Source organism: Astyanax mexicanus, chromosome 2 (assembly GCF_023375975.1).
Source record: "Astyanax mexicanus isolate ESR-SI-001 chromosome 2, AstMex3_surface, whole genome shotgun sequence".
Lineage (NCBI taxonomy): Eukaryota > Metazoa > Chordata > Actinopteri > Characiformes > Acestrorhamphidae > Astyanax > Astyanax mexicanus.
The window spans coordinates 14557609-14578009 of record NC_064409.1 but is presented as its reverse complement, the minus strand read 5'-3'; the positions used below and the strand labels follow the sequence as shown (position 1 = coordinate 14578009).

At 39.4% G+C, this 20401-nt stretch overlaps 1 protein-coding gene across 2 annotated transcripts in view; it reads right to left on the bottom strand.

The window, feature by feature from the left end:
• Positions 1-19709, bottom strand: part of strip2 (striatin interacting protein 2) — a 58599-nt gene extending 38890 nt beyond the window's left edge. Inside the window, exons 1-5 of one of the 2 annotated variants that reach the window (XM_049473422.1) lie at positions 19434-19709; positions 8499-8568; positions 7275-7349; positions 1975-2109; positions 788-908 (exon numbers count right to left, since the gene is read on the bottom strand). In XM_049473422.1, coding sequence (XP_049329379.1) covers positions 788-908; positions 1975-2109; positions 7275-7349; positions 8499-8568; positions 19434-19556 — 524 coding nt within the window. In that variant the 5' untranslated portion in view covers positions 19557-19709. The remainder of the gene's footprint in view (positions 1-787; positions 909-1974; positions 2110-7274; positions 7350-8498; positions 8569-19433) is intronic. The other variant, XM_049473423.1, reaches the window with a different exon arrangement.
• Positions 19710-20401: the final 692 nt, after the last annotated feature.

The following is a 20401-nucleotide window of genomic DNA, read 5'->3' as shown; positions in this document are numbered from 1 at the left end:
AAAAACTTCATAGCAATTTCAGTAGAATGCTGTGTTGTTAATACTGGAGAGCAGCACATCACCTGCAAACTCTACTAGTTATCCAATAGGAATATGTGTTTCTAGGAGAACCAGAACCAGACCTTGTGACCGCAGCTTTCACTGCGCCAGCATCCACAGAAGAGGAGCCAGGAAAACAAACGGGGATCCTATCTAACGTGTGATTATATATCTCTTGATTATATATTATACTTGATTATATATCTCTTACTTCCTCCAAAACAAGCTGGACCACTTCAGCAAAACCAAGCTTGTTTTTTTTTCACAGCTAAATCTAAAATCTCTTCAGCTTGAGAAAATACAGTGGACACAATAAGAGGACAGCGATGCTATTTGGTAAAAATGAAGAATAAAAAAAAAACCTGTTTGTTAACGTCATGAATATACTTAATGTTTCAGCTGTTTTGCAAATTTTTCTTCTTAGTTAATTGACGAGGAGTATTAAAACAGCCTCTCTCCTCCCTCTCTTTACCTCTCTCAGCACTGCTCATGTCTCCAGCATTAATTCTCTACACAAAAATGCTTCAATCAGTTCTCCAGGCCCTCAAGGACGACGTGGCTTTAAAGCCCTGCACTTAGTGATTAGCACAGGGATCAAAGAGGGTGGAGAGAGAGCAAGAGCGAGAGAAAGAAGAGAGAGACGGTGAGAAAGGAGAGAGGGAAACAGTGTACTGTGACATGTCAGGACAGTGAGGAAGGGACACTGATATGACTAGAGAAATCGATCTCTGCAAGCTTTAATACTCACTCGATCTCCATGCTGAGGAGCTCCAGCAGAGCTGTGAAGATGCCCATATCATAGAGCAGGAAGACATTGTGGCGAGACCAGTGGAGGACGTCTGCTTCTAAATCACACTCATCAAATACACCTTCAAATAAACACACACACAGACACAGAGTCATCAGCACAAGAATATAAAGAACACCTACAAATTAAATGCTCATTGTTTATTATGAATTCAAGAGTACTAAAGACCTAAAGAGTATATTCTGCTTTTGTTGGAGTAACTGTCACCACTCCATCTTATCCCAAAAGCAACGGATGAAGCAATCTAATATAATTCTATAGAAAGCAGCTTCAGTGCTCCACAGCTTAATGCTGGATGGAAGGTTTATATAATGTCCACGCCTGGCATTAGGCATGGTGTCAATAGATTCTTCTCCATCTGCTCCAGAAAGTCCTATTCTATTGGATCTATTGGACTTCTCTAGACTCTGAAAAACAGAGGTACGATATGAGTAATTTTTGTACCCAAAGGTACATTCTTCATAATTGTACCCTCTAAGGCACAATATTGGTCTTTACAGGGTCAGATTTGTTCCCTCTGAAGTTCAAAGTAATTTCTAACAGCAATAAGTACAGATTTGTACCATTTAAGCAGACAAAGGGTACATTCAGTTTTCTGTATCACTGTCCTAAGAAACAATATATATTTTAGTTTTACATTTTTTATTTGAAAGCCAGACAATTTTGGATCATCAAGTTTTTGAGCCATATTCAGTTGATGATAATGTTTATAATTTTTATAATCTTTACTGGCACAAAAACCTTGGGTACAAAAAAGGACTTTCACTGAAAGGTACTTTTTTGTACCTCAATATGAGGTACAGCCCCAGCGACAAGCTTTGTACCCTTTTAAGTACAAATCTGTACTTACTTTTCTTAGTGTGTACAGGGACTAGACAATCTGTGTGTATAAATAAATGCACATCTGTGTCAAGTAGCTAAGTAAATGCATCTCTGTGTCTACAAACGTCTGGACATATAGTGAAGATGTGTGATTCATTTCACATGTATAAATGCAGCATTTATCATATTCATGAATTCTTTATTTTTCATATGTGTTTGTGTAAAGTTTTAGAGCATTTCTTGACAGGCATCATTTACATCTTTATATATGTGTGTGTGTGTGTGTGTGTGTATGTGAGTGTTACCCTGAGCCAGGTAGAGAATAGCGCGAGCCACTTTGAGTCTCTTTTCTCTGTCTGTGACCTCCAGAGCGTCCAGCAGCCTCATGACATACGCCCTCTGCTCATCAACATTCAGGTCCACCCATCTCCTGCCCTTCACTAAACACACACACACACACACACACACACACACAGAGATATACATTTAAAAACACATTTTAGCGTAATTCTGACTGTCTCTCTTACTATCTGTCTTTCTCCCTCCTGTTTCACATATGAGGAATATTACATTAAAAAGACACATGTGAAAGTTCACATGTGCACACACACACACACACACACACACGCACATACAGTCAAGCACATAAATAGACACATGCACGCACTTACACTACCAGTCAAAGCTTGGATACATTTGATTTTATAAGTATTTTTGTATTTTTAATGCCCCTCAACATTTTCCAGCAGCCAATATCTCATCACTTGAGATAGCTTCACACATGAGAGCATCTTCAAACCTGCACAAGGAGTCTTCTATTGATGATTCTTTTTTCTGTAATTGCAGTTTTATTACCCTGTAACTTCATAATTTAAATATCATCGATTTAAAAAAAAAAGAAAGAAAAGGAAAGGTGGCCCAACAGTCTAAGCTCTGGCCTCCGTGGCTGGGAGTTCAGGATGGTATAGCTGGCTTTGGTCTCTAAGTATATAAAGTGACCCCTCCTCTCCCTGTAACATAATGGTAGCCAATACATGTGTCTGAACTGTAATAATATATAAACGCCAATAATATATATGTTCAATACTGAATACAAGTCAAGCAATTATGTGATTTTTCAGCTCAGGTTTACCGCAGAATAGGCTTGTATTGACTTTTTCCAGTTCCCAATAATAACCCTAAATCAGAACATCACTATCTCATTATTTGGTTCATATGAGGTTCATACTGTATGCAACGCAAATATATATATTTTTAATTTATTCATTTTTAGCCTTTTTGCATTTCCTTTACTGCCCTACTGTTTCCGGATTTAGGATTGTAGTATTTTTTAAATTGGTTCCTTTTATGCTTTATACAGACTCTTTATAGCAGGGGTTGGCAAGCATGAAACATCTGGCCTGTGAGGTTGTTTGAACTATAATGAATGATAATGAAAAAATAAATAAAATAAAATGCTTCTCTGACGAGTATTTGTTTACATTCCATCCCTTGTCCTTGTTGGTGTGTTTATTTATTTATTTTATTTCTTTCTCTTTTCTTTGGTTTACCTGCTTTGAGATCAACTGTTGTGCAATTGGGTTCCACAACCCTCTGGGCTCGAGAGCTACTACTCTGTAGCACTCCATCCCATTACACTTTATTTTCTAAAACATAATTTTTATTTTGTGGCCGCCATGTAATTGGCTTGGAAAATATCTGGCCAGTGGACAAACTTAATTGCCGACCCCTGCTTTATAGCAATCATACAAATTCCAAAAACATTCTAAAACTAAGCTTCACACAGAATCCCACTGTGCCTCATCCTACAGCACTGATCAGTACTGCCATGTTCTGCAACAAAGCTTTTCATGGCTAGTGATCAGAAGAACACACAGAGTATATTACGAAGCTCAGGGTGAGCATTGTGGTCTAATCTCTACTCACTCTCACTGTTTGCATTATCCTTTAAAAGTCAGTACTCTTGAGAATTTCACTGACAGGCCTCCAGCTGACAGACGCAGAATAGCAGCTCACGACAACGTAACTCAGAGTAAAGCAGCTGAAGAACTGACAGAATATTCCAACGTGCTGCTGAAAGATCCGCACTGAAGACTGCAGGCCCTGAGACTGCTGGGAACTCATTTACATACAGAGAGAGATGGGCTTCGGATATGACAATCACACTGGGAGAGGAGCAGACGATGTGTGTGTGATGTCCGTTCTGAGAGCATTTTCAAACACATCTTTATCGCGCTCACAAACACACACACACACAGACAGGCATGCAACAGAAAGAAATGGGGCAACTGACTTCACTTCATTTTCTGTTTTAAGAAAGAGCGAGAGAAAGAGTTTATTCATAGACAGAGGAAAAACAAGATAGAGGGAGAAATATAAGAGAGAGGAGATTTTTTTACTAAATTTTCTCCGCAATTTAACTGAGCTAAATAACCCATCCACTTAAGAGGACTCCCCTCCAATCTCTAGCAATATCTCCAACACCAGATTGGTAAGGACAAGTGCGTGTCTCCTCCAATACATGTGAAGTCTGCCAAAATTAATTTTCCAGCTAGAGTAAACAGCCAACATGCTTGAGGAATGCTAGAATGCGCTGAATCCCCAGTGCTGATAAACGAGCTAACTGGCTGAAGCTTTCCCTTAACATGTTTCCTTAATATCTGATGATATCTTGATGACTGAGGACAGCCACCTCAGCCTTAAATCCAAACTGTCTAGAAAAGTGTTTTTACACTGCAAATAAACCGGATCATGCTTGAGTGAACCTGGACTGATACTACCTCTTTTGTTTTGTCCAAATTTTGGTCCACCAATCTGCCTGCTTTAAAGAATACCAGTATACTAAAGAAAGATATACTGTATGGGATCATACTGGATCTTGCCATCAGCAGCCGGAGTCAGAGAGAGCCCAACTGTCGCTGCTCTCTCTGGGTGGGTAGACGATGCTGTCTCCTCTTATCACTCCTGGTGTGATGCTGATCAGCACAGGTGTCTGTTAGCTGATGTATCAGAGCTGGTGCTCTGCCCTTTTCTCCAAGTGTGCTGACTATACAGTGATGCTGTATCAGTGGAAGTTTGAAAAGAGGTGACGACGGCTGACTTAACATGTATCGAAGGGGGCATGTGTTAGCTTTCACCCTTATAGTGTTGGGGCATTGTATGGATAGGAGGAGCTCATATGAATGGAGAAAAAATATATAAAAATCCAAGTTAAATAAAAAAAAAAATAAAAGAAAGAGAAGGAACAGAAAGACGAAGCAAAAGGCACAGCAGCAGCGTGGAAGTGAGAGATGTAAAAGGATATTAGAGAAAGAAAAAGGCAAGAGATAGAGAAGGGAGCAAAATATAATGATGAGGACAGAGAGAAAAAGCGAGGAAAGGGAAAATGTGTAAATGAGAACTGAGAGAGAGAGCGAGAGAGAGAGACAGAGAGAAATAAAGTGTTGGAGAACGGCAAGGTCTGGCAAGGTGAGCTGGGTTTGTGCACACAGCAGATAAGGCTACTGGCAACACAGCAGCTTGCACTCATGCAGTTCTGTCCCAAAGTAAAACAAACACACATACACACACACGCACACACACACACACACTCACACACACACGCGCTCATGCACACACGCACACACCACCACGCACAAACTGTGCCACTATGCTGACAGTTCATTTGGGTACTCTCTCTTTCTGTGCCAGTGACAAAGTAGGCAACGTTACACCTGGGAGCATTTCAATTAATCAGCTCATTTCATCGCCCACAGCACATACTGTACACACACACACACACACACACACGAGACTGTATAACACCTCAATAGAGCACTCTCACTGTACAATTCCTAGAAAAAAAAGAGCATCGGCGCAATAGACTCTCTCTCACACACATGCACGTTCATTCTCACACACACACATTGTGATTCGACCTAGTAGGTTAATGGAGAAAATCACTGCAAGGAAACCAGAGCTGAGTTCTCTGTGCTTTCTGTAGTTTCTGAACCATGCATCTATTACAGACACAATCTGACCAATCACAGGCAGCCTGTAAACAATAACAGGCGGTGTACACTAACTCAATAAAGGGTTAGTAATATATACACATTATATGGACAAAAGTATTGGGACACCTTGAGACCGGCTCACTCATTTTTTCTTCAGAAAAAAATCGTATTATAGATGTTATTCTGATTTTGAGACATTCTACTAGCTTTTTGCATCATTTCTGTAAGGATTTAATTGCATTCAGCAACAATAATGTTAGTAAGGTCAGGATGTTGGAGGATCACCACTCCACCTTACTCCCAAATCCCAACTCCTCCCCCCTTAAAAGCATTGGATGGAGCAGCATCATTCCATACAACACAGTTCCATCCATCGCTCCATAGCGTGATGCAGGAGGGCTTTACGCTCCTGTAGCCCATGCCTACCATTGGGCATACTGCCAGTAGGTTCATGGTTTAATATATATGTTTTAGAGACTTTGGACTTGACAGAACACAGTGGACCAACACCAGCAGATGACCTGGCTCTCTAAACCATCACTGATCATCAGTAAAATTTGCATTTCTTTTGGAAATCAAGGGAGCAGAGTCTGGAGGAAGAGAGAAGAGAGACACACAGTCCGAGCTGCTTGAGGTCTAGTGAGAAGTTTCCATAATCAGTGATGGTTTAAAGAGACATGTCATCTGCTGGTGTTGATCCACTGTGTTATATATATATTTTCCCAAATAATCTTAAAGCACTTAATGCTTCCCTCTGCTGACAACTTTTATGGAGATGCCGATTTCATTTTCCAGCAGGACTTGGCACACTGCCTACACTGCCAAAAGTACCAATTGGTCTTATATAATAGTCTTATTTTTTGAGACACTGATTTAAGGGTTTTTGCATGCCATGGAGGATATACAAAGTAGACTGATACAGTACAGTAGCTGAAGTTGGTGACCTGTCCCAATAATTACATTATCAACTAATTGTACAACAAAATAGACATGACATGATAGTTGTGAGAAGTGTGATTAGGTCTATAGTGTTTATTTGTGTGTTTTTTTGCGTACATAACAGTGAACAGTATTTTAGCCAGTCGCACAATGACCAATGCTTGACTCAAAAGCTGTGACTCTATACACACAGTGTGGACTGCAGAAGGTGAAGAAAAACATTTTATATTTCCCAATCTATGAATAATCAAATAATTAACTGAATTTTTTTTATAATAAATAATAAAATAATATTATTATATAAATAATATTTTTTAATAATAAAAAATAATAATTTTGTTATGCTATCTTTCAGTGGCATTTAGTGGTCTTAAATGATAATAATATTGAGTACTGCAATAATTTCTTAAACAATTATTATCCACAAAATATTATGACAGGCTTAATCACTGTGCTCTTCTTAATTCATAAATCTTTATTAATTTATGCATTCATTACTTGCCTTTCATTCTGGACTGAAGCTCTACTGTTAGGTTGTTCAATTTAACACATATATCAGAACACATACTGAATTTCGTATAAAAAAAATTATGTTTTTAAATGTCACTGTTACTTCGTTCACCCTCAGTCCAGAGCAGCTTGTGACCAGATAAAAGTAACAATGATGACATTACCGTGACTCCTGAAGTCTTCTTCAAAGTAGTCTCTGTTCAGACTGAACTCCGGCTCCTCTGTGTAACTGTACAGTTCTGAGACATACAGAGAGAAAATGATTAAGCTATAAAAGTTACCAATATTTGTTTTTGCTATAAAATACTGTGTTCATTAGCGCTTTATTCACAACATGGTCATTAAAGTTAATTGTGTCTACTGAGCTCTTTATTGCTCGATCCCAGCAACACTTAATGCTGATAAACTGTAGCAACTGTGCGTGATACTTAAAAGAGTCTATAATCGCCTTAATGCTGTGTAAAAGTATGAGTTAGAAATAATTACAACATAATCAGCTGGAAAATAACTTTTGTTTTTCAGGCCAGGTTTTTAGTCCAGTTTCCCTAATAAAGAGCATGTTAAGAAACAAAAATGGTCTTATTTTAGGACAAAGCATTGAGAAAAAATTGTATTACACAAATGTAATGAAAATAGATCAGGTTTAGATGCAGATTTAGATTTAGATTCTGGTTGACTCCTTATTTCTTAAATATTGCTGGCATATTTTCGAGGTGTGTTTGGGGTCATTATCCTGTTCCAGGATGAAACTGGCCCCAATCAAGCTCTGCCCACAAGATATGACAATCTATAAATGTTCAGTCTATGAAAGTCCTATTTTACAACCTCCAAAGTAATCCCAGACCATGATCATGCTGCCTCCACCATGCTTGACAGATTAAAGGCATTAATCATTGGTATTGCATCTTTTCATTGTTCCTGCCTCTTTAGAAAAGTTATGTTGGTTCATCCAAATATCTCAAACCTCAAACAACTGTCCACAACACCTTCTTCTGATCTTCCAGTGTTCATTCTTCTATCTTTGACCTATTGCAGCATTTTCATTTTATTGGCCAGTGTAAGATATGGCTTTTTCTTGGCATCTTCTCTGTTGATGGTTACACTGGTGTTGAATGGGTTCTATTAAGTGCAGCTATCAGAAGACAATATATTAGGTGTCTTTGTTTCAAACTTTACATTGTTATTTAGATTATTTATCTTTTTGCACAGTTGTGAATCAGGGCCTCCCACTCCTTGTATGTCCTTGTTAGAGCCAGTTTGTAGTTAACAGCATGGTAAGATTTTACATTTTTGATACTCGATTCCAAACAATCCGTCTTATTAATACTTCCCAACGCAGAGTTGAGCAATATGGCAACATATGTGTGTATTTGTGTGATGTGTCTTACCTGAAAGCTCTGCTGTCAGGCTATCTGTGTCTCCGTATTCAAACTCAAGGTTGGGGGATTCCATGGAGCCCTGATAAGAACAAGGAAGCATGTGAATACTTGTGAACAAACACACACACACACACATATACACAAACAGACAATATCCTGAACAGACAGCTTGCCATGAACACACACTTCAGGTTCTTCCACTATTAACTGTCGCTGCTTGTGGCAGGCCACTCACGTCAGTGTATTTTCCGCGTAAGAATGCAAATGCTGTAACAACAGCACCGAGCTGAACTAAAGGGGAAACGGTTGTGCAAGAGTCATGCCTGGCCTACCTTTCTGCATTTCTGCCTGGATTAACATTTCCAGTCAGTCTTACACACACTGCAGTCACCAGGGATTACTCTTTCTGGAGTGTGACAATACTGTTCATTCACACTCGCGTACACACACACACACACATAAGGGGAAAACTAGCATATTGTTGGTTATGTTGCTACATATACAGACCGTAACTGCAGTGTGTTTTGCTATATATTAAATACACTGCTGAAATCCTGGACTGGTAAGGCACTGCACGCATCCTGATAGTGCTGTGCGATATGACGATAAATATCGTGGGGGCGAAAGAAAAGTGTTTATCGTGCTACTTACCTTCTTTCATCCGTTTCTACAGTATTTCATAAATTATTTATGCACATCTGTGTGTTCACTATTTCGTTTTTGGCTCTTTTAGAATTTGTTAGATTATATTTCTTTTAACATTTTGAGTGTAGTTTATTTGTTTCTTTTTCCTATTACATATCTATTTTTCTGTTTTTATTAAATGTTGTTATTAACTTATTAGCTTCTTAGCTTGTTGCTGCCTTCTTTGTTATTTAGCATACAGAACGTCTCACTAGTCTTTTCAATTAATGTAAATTTATTAATTTAATAGCTGTATCTAACTATTTCAAGCCAGACAGACACTGTGTGATTTTTTTATTGAGTGCAGAGAGGAAAAAGGCTGGGATGTATTCATCTGTTTTTTTATAAATATGTTTATTTTATATAAAACTATGGCATGATAATCTCCATATAGCTAAGTAACCAAGTATTATTAAGTTTCTTCCTAACTTAAACTAATAAAAACGGTAATTAAAAGAAAAAACTAAAACGAATTGAAATTACAGATTAAATACCCTAATTTTCATGTTTGTTCATTTATTTATAAATAAATATAATAAGTAAGTAAGCAATGATTTTTTATATTTTTTTATTATTTTTTCATATTTTTCAAAGAATAACTCAAAACACACTCAAATGTGGTATATCATGATAAATATCGTGATATAAAAAATTCCATTTCTTTATATATGATTTTTCCCATATCGCCCAGCACTACATCCTGATCCTTATAAATACAGAGAAATCCCTTCACCTTTGTTTTGTTTTACAAATATTTGCATCAACAAAGAGATGAAAACAACTGCATAAATATGCTAGCCCTGTAGCACCTCATAAGGACAGACATCAACACTCCAGGAAGAGTTTTAGTATCACATTATACACTGAGTAGTATACTCCCTAAGTAGTATACAGTGCACGTCACAAAATTACAGAGCATTATATATTTGCAATAGAACTGTATTTAAAATTATTAATATGTCGAAATTTGAAATCTAGAGCTATCCGTATGTCAGCATTGTTGTTTTATGATTTAATTAGAGATTCAGCCAGAAACATGCATGGTTTGTGTTGTCAGCATTCTCATAAAGCTCGGTTTTCCCTGTCCACACAACAACACTGAAAACAGAGCTTTCAAAATTCTCCATGTTGGCGATAGCTGTAATGCTCCAGAGGCTGGATGGAAATGCCAGTCAGTTTTATTTGCCATTCAACAACAAACAAACACTAAAACAGCTAAACAAATACAAAAACCCCAAGAAAAAACAATGACTATAAAACAAAGAACTAAGAAGAAGTCTACAAACAAACTAAAGATAACAAGCCTGAAACTTTGCAGACAAAACATGGCAGGACTGTGGCTCAAACATACAGCAATCAAACATCTAGACAGGGTCTAACACGACAGAGAACAAAGAAACACATACTGTATATACAAACTGGGAGACTGGAAACACCTGGGGAAGAAAACAAGGGGGTGGGGTAACAAACGGGACAGGTAGGAATACTAATGCCTGGGTGGGGTTACGGTAAAGACAAAACAGACAGAGGAAAAGAGAAGCAGGCAGAAACGCACAACACAAACGATAGCTAAGGTGTGATAGTTGCATACGAAACATCAATAAATGTAAATAGAGATTTATTACCAATATGCAATGCTTTGTTATTGAGGTGTGCCAAAAAATTGATTCACATAAGAATCTTGATTCTCTTTTACTACGATTCAGAATCGATTTAAAATGTCCCAAAATCGATTCTAAGGTCCAATCCCATTCCTTCCCTTGGCCTTATCCCTTACCCCTAAGGTGGGTAAAGGACAGGGCCTGTTAGCCCTTCAAACGGAGATCTTCCAGACCCACGCAGAACGTAGGTGTATGAGAATCACCGGTAAGATGGCAGAACACGCACTATTTTACCTTAGATTAACGTGTAGTTTCAATGTTTTATGGCAGAATTCTTCATAACAAGCATAAAAAAGATCGCTAGTAGTTCGTCTCAGTAACTGTTAGCTAGCTAACTAGCTAACTTTCCAGTTCCACCTTAAATAATGCAACAGGTGGCAGCGTGCTGCAGCATTTAAGGTGGAACAGAAAAATGAAATAATTATAATAATAATAATAATAATAATGAAATAATAATTATAGTTAATCAGCAGCTGGCTCCTGAACTTTAGCGCTTCACTGCTATCGTCACATCAGCCCAGCAGGGTCACCTACACACCACCGCTAGTAGCCTGGTAATAAAGCAGTGTTATTTATTATTTATTTATTGTTCATTGACAAACGTCATTGTGATATCCCAGTGATTCCTCTGTCACTGAGGACCCACATTCCTGCACATTTTATTGTTTTTGTAACACATTACCTGCTCCAGCACCAGTGTATATTATGGAGGCTTTTTTTCAATAAGATTCATAAGCCAGAAGCAGAAATTTTTATAAATCAAATTGTTTTAAATCAAAAATCGATTTTGAATCGAATCGTGGCCCCCAAAATTGGAATCAAATCGAATCGAATCGTGAGATAGTAAAAGATTCCCACCCCTACTTTGTTAAGATTTAAAATGCATAATTTTTCCCCTTATATAAGTGTTCAATGTGTAAATTGGGATTAAACCTTTGCTTTGCCTTCCTTTTTATGGTGTGTTAATGTCCCTGTTTGTTAGTTTCTATCCCTTCATAAAAGGATAGCATGCTTACAAATCTCTTTATCTTGTTGTGGAAGGAAAATATTTCCAAAAACAAATCTTGATTTTTAGAATCTTGTTCTGGAACGATAGTCTCTGCCACATGTACATGCATACACACTAGGATACTCTGAAAATGACACATTGCCGTAAAGACCATTTTTATACCTGTTTCTGATTCATACGGATACTACTGTACACACAGACCTACCCCTCCCCCCTCACACACACACACACACACAAACACACACATAGTACATAGAAGTGGAAATGTTAGAAGGATTAAATGACTCCACAGCATTAAAAGGCTTCCTTTCCGCAGTGTGTTAAGAGCTACTCCTGTAGGCACTTCAACATCACCTGCATTTCATTTACACACACACACATTCTCTCTCTCTCTCTCTCTGTTCCATTATAGTGACACTGTTTCACACACAGTACACAGACACCACAGAGCCCTGAGTCTCAACTACTAACACACTATAATCACACAAAGTACATAAAAAGGCATGTATTGATTCATAATGATGTATTGACTCCAAATGATGCAGTGGTGTTACAAGCTAATATGCTAGCCATGAGATCATATCATTGCTGTCCAATAAAATTATAACAAGTATATTCATTTTTGAGGATTTTTAGTTTTCTACATAATTTAAACAGACAAACTGTCCCTTACACTGTGTGAATGGACCAATAGAAGTTCTCAAAAATTACCGTAAATAAACTCTTTTTACATTGGCTTCCATAAAGACCTAAACTAGCCTTGTAACAATTTTATTATTTGAGTCTACCTGGTCAAGTTGTTTAATTCAATTCAAATTTAATTCAAATGTATTTATACAGCACTTTTTACAACAAATGTTGTCACAATGCAGTTTTACACAGAATCTGGTCCAAGCCTCTTATAAGTAAGCACCGCTGTAATACAGCATCAGTGGCAAAGTGGTGGTGCCAACAGTGGCAAAAAAAACTCCCTCGTACTAGGAGGAAGAAACCTTGGGAGGAATCAAGACCCTGTAAGAGGAACTCCTCTGGTCAACCTTAACAGCACAAACAATAACATAACAAAGGAGCTATTGCTCATATAGAAACAGGTTCTAAATTATTGGTGTAAGTAGATGCTCAATATTAATGTTAAAAGTCTTGGCAGTTTAAGCATTTGTATGAAAAGCTGTTAGAATTTGGCAGGAATGGACCAGTCAGTGCAGGGTTCCCGAGCAAGACTGCATCAAAGTCAGCAGCAGGACAGTGGAGAGTCAGGCTGGGCAACATCAGAAAACAACACATTTAAAGAAAAAAAGAAGAGTAGCTTTAATTTTCGTTCACTTTTGTTTGATTCATGAGAGTTCATGTTTTGCCTCATTAATTTTAAATAATTTATTAATCTACATCCTTTCAATACAACAACAAAAGAACACTCCTGATAACAATCTGGATAGTCCTTTTGCTTTTAAGCCTGGAGCACATGGTGTCACACCTGTCACGTCTCATTCTGCCCCTCCGGGTATCCCAGCTGAACATAACACTGACTTTTAACACTAAAGACTACATATCCCAAAGAGCTACTGACTACAAGAATGATGGCGCCACAAAATCGCTGTGCAAAGTTATGAGGCATCACTGGAATGGTGATTGGGTTCACCTGTGCGCAGTGTATATAAGGGCACTGTTTTCCTCGCAGTGTATTGCCTGTTATCCCGTGTTTTTTGACCCAGCTCTTTTTTTTAGCTTTTAGCTTTTTGGATTAGCCTTTGATATTATGTTTGCCTGGTTTAGAACTCTTGCTTTGCCTCTGATACTGTGTTGCCTGGTGTTGACTTCAGACTGTCTAGTATGTGGTTTGCTTGCTTTATGCCCCTTAGGGTAAACCTGTACATACTTGTATATAGTTTTAAAAAAATAAAACTCCAATTGTTTCACATCTGCACTTGTCTCTGTTCTGACATTCTGACACATGGCGTCCATTTCTTTCCAAATTACCTGGGAAAACTGATTTGTGTGAACATGATACACGTTTCCATTGAGTGATGGTTCATCCAAGATGCCTCTGAGCCCAGAGAAGTCAAAGCCACTTCTGGACATGGTTAACATACTGGAATTCTTGTGTTTTAACAGTAAAGTTTAAAGCTGCATTTGTAAATGGTTTTCCAAAGTACTTTATAAAACATTTGGTTCATTTAAAACATTTTGTCTAGTACTCTTGTTCAATTTTGTCACAAACCAGAGATCCTCAGCCTCAGTGTTTAGTACCAGTGTTTTTACCAAATTATGAACACAATCATATTATCTTCTGGATATTTCTGGTTGTTGGTCTATTCTCAGTCCAGCAGCGACACTGAGGTGTTCAAAAACTCCAGCAGCACTGCTACATCACACACTAACACACAACCACCATTTATGTGTCACTGGAGTACTTAGAATGACGCACTATCCAAATACTAAATGCCCTGTGAAAGGAGGATAATAGAATATTACAGACTACACTCTGTAATTATAGAACTACAAACTGTTCCTTTATGCACAGTGGAGCTGAATATGGACAATGAGTGTACAACAATGAGGTTGTCATAATATTCTGAATGGACTGTTCATGTTTCTTGTTAATAAATGTTAGATTTCAATAAAATCAAACCACTATTTACTTTTATTTTTCAAATTGCAATAAAACAGTGGGTATGCCATTGAACACTCTATTATAATAAACCATTCTAACACTGGACACAACAGAATTACCACCTTCAGCCAAGTCAGCCACTGTTGCATTCACACATCTCCAGTGCCCAGTCTGTAACAACCGAGGAAGCACATTCTGTCCCATGAAACAAGACGAAATGAACAGTCTGAAACCGAGCGAGACATCTCATCCCAGAGGAACACGCATGATACAGCGATACACACTCTACCACACACTGGTGCTCAACGGACACACAGCCGAAATACAGAGAATAAACAGAGAATAAACATACACACATTTACACAAGCAGCTTACATATGTCTGAGTGCACCAACAGTCAGCACAGGAGGGTTATTTAATATGGAAATACACACACAAACACACACACGGTCAGCGGTGCTTTATTTTGGTCTCGGGGAGCAGATGGCGCTGGTTGAGAGGCGTAAAGGGGTTTTCTGTGACAGTCACACACACTCACACCTTTCCAGAAGGATGCTCCCTCTGTGCCACCGCCAACACACTCTCAGCGAGAGTGCCACTCCATAACTCTAATCTCCCTGGATGATGCCAGATCAGTAACACACAATGCCGATTTCCGAGACCACCGCCGGTTTATTCATGGCACAGGGGTCACAGTAATCCCACACAAAAAACAAGGGCAGTGAAGGTGCAAACTGTAAGCTATTGAGTAAACAAAGATTAATGTTGAGTATGTGGAGGGACAAAATATTGACTGCACGATATATCGTTTAAGCATCGTCATCGCGATGTGCGCATGCGTAATAGTCACATCACAGGACGTGCAATGTCACCTAAGGCAATTAAATCAAACACGTCTTGTTGCAATGTTTTGATTCTTGACGTAAGAAGTAGATACACAGCGTTGTCTCTGTGTCTGTGTGAGTGACAGGTTGCTGCTGCCTAAGAAACGTGAGGAGGAGGGGGAGTGTGAGCGTGGGGCCTCCACCCACATGGTTGGGCACGTGCTTGTAAACGCACGTGTCGAAAGCTGTGCACCTCAGTCCAGCACAGTTTTGCGCAGATTTCCAGTTGACAGCTAAATTCAGACTTTTAATTCTAGAAAAACTCTCTTATTTACCTTTTAAAAAGCCATTTAAATGTCTGATTAAAGGTCCAATTACTGTTGTTTTGCTGTTTTCCTCGAGCTCTTGATCGGTCCAGATGCGAGACAGGTGGGGGTGGGGCTGGTGACGCCCTGAGCCCTGCCTTGTTTAATATCGTTTAATATCTTTAAGACTTACCCCCCAATTGCTGCTTCATTATTTTTCCCTGGTGAAGAATATTGGTTAAATTCTGTGAATCTGACGTCAAAAATCTATAATGCTTATTTAGGAGTATTTTATTCTCTACAGTAAGACAGACACCATTGTATCGTAGAGAATTGTCTTGTGATATATATCGAGTACAGCAGAATCACAGTATTGTGATAATATCATCATTGTGGGAAGCATTCCCACCCCCTAATGTGTATTTGTAAAACTATCAAACTATTGCTTGCCTAATTGCGTAGGTGATGTGATGTTGAGGTAAAGCATCCCAGCTAACAGAGAACGTTATACAAACGTTTAGCAATGTTTTAAACAAGTTCCAGGAAGGTTAGCCTGTATCTTTACAGAAATAATGTTTCAAGAATGTTTTGAAAATATGTGACGTTATAATGGTTTGGACCACAACATTTATGGTAAAAGTTTCTCACCTAATGTTCCCAGCTAGACAAATACTAACATGAAGGTAACATTAAAATTAACAATCGCAAAACTAAAAATTAAAACATCAACAAAATTAATGTTGCAGTGACATTACCAGAACATTTAAAAACATCCAGAAAGATCACGTTCTTGTCCTGTTCCGTGCTTTTATTTTTCAATCTCTGTGTTTCTATTTTTTCGGAGCCTGTCTGTTTTCCTGACTGGGTTCTCCTTGTCTCCACCCTTGTCTTCTGTGCTCCCACATGTGTCATTTGTGGCTCCGCCCCCACGTTACCTGTCCCCATGTGTTTTCTGTTTCCTCTTACTTTCTTGTATATAAACTCCCTTGTTTCAGTGTCCCTCGTCGGTTCTTGTGGGTGTTCTACGTCAGTCAGGTTGCTGTTTCTTTTTTTTTCTTTCAGTCTTAAGGTACTCTGGTTTCTTTGTTGTTAAAATGTTTGGTCTATTCTTTGTTTGTTTTCATTGTTTATTATTAAGGTACTTGCAATTAGGTTCGCCTCCGTGTCTCCCTTTCTGCAAACCTGACAACTTGAGAGCTTGAACATTCTATGATTATTAATTATATCGTTCTTATATCGTTCATAATGTGTTTAACTAACCAAAAATAGTTGGGATAAGATCTTTATAGAAATAGCAGTGAATTTGAAAATTGTAAGCAATTAAGTAAACAAAGATTAAAGATCTCATATAATCCTATTAGGGATACACTTACAAGGCACAACATTCAATTCAATTTTATATAAGTAAAAGTTAGTTGTATTATGACTCATTTTTGTCTCAATCTTATGTTTTCACTCTTATTACAGCTTATTGTGTGAGATTCTAAGGAAGCAACCTTGACCATTTGACCTCAGAAAAAAAACTGCTGCCTTAATGGGAATGCACGGCTTTTCTATCTTCATTTCACAAGACTAGTTATTCACAAACTGGATTAATAGCACCCAACAGTATGTTTTGCTTGTTCAAAATAACAAGCATAATATTTACATTTGGTGGTCAAATGCGTTTTAGATAAATTAGACTGAAATGTAACTGTTGCACGGGACAGAAAATGTTGTAATAGAGATAAAAGAGAATCAGATTCACAACACCCACAACATGTTTAAAAATTATACGACATTGTCAAGTCTTAGCTTTTAAGGGACATGGCAAATAGCTAGCTTCTCTACCATGACTTCTGGTATGTCAATGTATTTCGCTTTCTCGTATCTTTTAGATCCAATCATCTCTGTATTGAATGTGTAAAGCAACATGCCAGCCATCGTAGTTTGAAGTTGAACAAGTTCAAATAGTGTCCTGCAATAATCCATCCCATGCAGTTCTCTCGCAGGTCTAGCAGATTTTGCAGTAGGGGGGTGTTGGAGTGTTTATAGCATATCCAAAAGCATCCCACACATTTTCATTCAGGGATAGGTCTGGCGATACAGCTGGCCAGGCCACAGTATCTGTGTGTCTTTAAGGCAAGTTGTAATATGACTCATTTTGAGCACAGTTTTACTCTTATGTTTTTACTCTTATTACAGCTTATTGTGTGAAATTCACTGGATGCAAGACCTCATTAAAGTAACACAGGACTGTCAAAGTGCCTGTAATGATGTTCGAAGGTGATCTGGCATTGTACCGAATGAACCCCACACCATGACAGCAGGCCTTCTGAACATGAGACACATGACAACTGACAAACACTTGATTTTGGTAATGACCACAGTGCATCCATACACAGATTCACTCCATGACAGTCTGGCATGACTACCCACCAAATTGTATTACTTTTGGTTGATCCTTTTTGACTCCTACTACTTACAAAATTCAGACTCATCAGTGCGTCATTTCTGCAACTTCTGCCAGCTGCTGATTTTTTGGGCCAAGTCTAAGTGGGATTGTTTCTAAGCTGTGAGGGTATTTAGATCAATAATTGACATTTCTTTGATAGCGTGTTGGAGGAGTCTGCTCCAAAATCACACCAGCATCCATAATAACCATCTCAGCACTGGCACAAACAGAGACACGAGAGACTCCGGGACACATTTGCTGGGCTCTACATCAAAGTGGACCCACTCGACCACCCCCTGATGCATATTCCATAAATATCCCACAACCAGACAGTACACAACAACAAAGTACACAGATCAGGAGAGCACTGGCCTTAAGCAAACAGGTCGCTCAGATCATGTTCATACTCTGCTGCCTTCCGACAGATACCTTACTTGACCTGTGAGTGGGATTCAGACCACCCTGTTCATGTCAGGGACCATTATCTCGGTAAACATGGGGCGTGTTATGAGTTTGTATCCCACTGTCCTAGAAAACCAGGGCTGCGGGGGCGAAAGCACGCTCCAGTTCCTTCACAAACATCGGCCAATATGCCTGGAATGACACAGCCAAGGAATTTACCAGGATAACTGTGGGGGGTGGGGGTCTGCTTTCAGATCTGATCAGCGTGAATTAAATGCATGAGCTAGTTTTCATGATTTTATTTATTTATTATTTTTTAATGCCACTGGCTTCATATATGTTCAAATTCATGTGTTGGGATGGCAGCAAGCCCCCAGGCAGGAATGCATAAGGGGGACTTTCCAGCACTGTCTGCTGTCTGCACTCTCCTTCTCTTGGGTCTGCCTGCTTTGAGCAAAGAAGCAAAGCTTGAGCCAAGCTTGAATAAATGACAGGTGGCTGCAGCGTGCAAAACCCAGGTGACCAATGGATTGTAACAGTAACAGTTCCTATGCATCAGACTTAATAATAGCCTACACACAGACTGTACCAGACCATGTCATGGCATGTACAGCCCAGTCCAGTCAATCAATACAGTAATCCATATGCATGATTAGGTAATAGCTGGTGAGGGATGCACAGGAACGCAGCGTTAATACTGCATGCCTGGCTCACGGCACCACCGTTGCAGTGTCTGTGCAAGAATCCACCAGGACGACTGGGGCTGACTAGTGTGTTTGGGGCAATACAGTAATCCATATGCACGATTAGGTAATAGCTGGATGCACAGGAATGCACAGTGGGTGCTGCAGAAGACCTCTGAGGGGTATTAATAGCAAAGACTTGCCCTGTGACCAGAATAAGCACCCGGAGCGCACGAGCTGAGGAGCAAGCGAGGTATATACAGCACTCCAGCGAAACACACGCGCGCGAGCACACACATATACAGACATGCATGCATGCATACACACACACCTCTGAGTCCTTCTGCTGGTTCCTAAAGCCATCCCTGCCCTGTGCGCCGCTCCGGTGTTTCCCGCTGCTGTTGTTGTTCAGGTCGTTCAGTGCGGGGACCTCCGCGTCTTCGCCCGCCTGCATGGCTGAAGACGCGCGCGCGTGTGTGTATGAGTGAGTATGTGTGTGTGTGTGTGTGTGTGTGAGTATGAGTGTATGAGTGTTTGTGAGCGCTTCTCCGTTGACGGCTTGACCGCTGCCACACGGAGAGCGGCGCCGGACTGCTGCTCTGATTGGCTGTTAGGGGCGGCGAAAAGGGGCGTGGCCTCATGCACACAGCGGTTGGTGAACTGACTGAGGAATCTCCGCCCCTCTTTCTGAGGCTCTATCAGTCAGGGTTAGGAAACATTTGGGCGGGGTTTTGTTACATATAGCCACGCCCCCTGGCTCTTCTGAACCAGGCACTGCATTCAAAAACACATACAGTTCTACACAACATACTGTATTTATAAAAGCCAAGGGCTGCCTATTATGGGGTGGGGCTGAATGTACAGCCGCGCCCCCTAATGCTTCCAATTCAAGCATTGCATCCAAAAACAAACTACCTAATAATGCTTATAGCTAATGGTTCATTATAGGGCGGATTATATGTTTAGCCACGCCCCTTGACTTTTTTGCTGATTTAAACATAGCACCCAAAAACACTTACCAGCCTATTCGCTGGCTGAGCCAGGGCTATAGGTATAGCCACACCCCCTGATTCTTCTGAACCAGTCACTGCATTCAAAAACGCCTAAAGTTCTACATCATATACTGTATTTATAATAGCCTAGGGCTGCCTATTATGTAAATGTACAGCCACGCCCCCTGATTCATCTGATTTAAACATAGCACCCAAAAACACTTACCAGCCTATTTGCTGGCTGAGCCAGGGCTATAGGTATAGCCACACCCCCTGATTCTTCTGAACCAGTCACTGCATTCAAAAA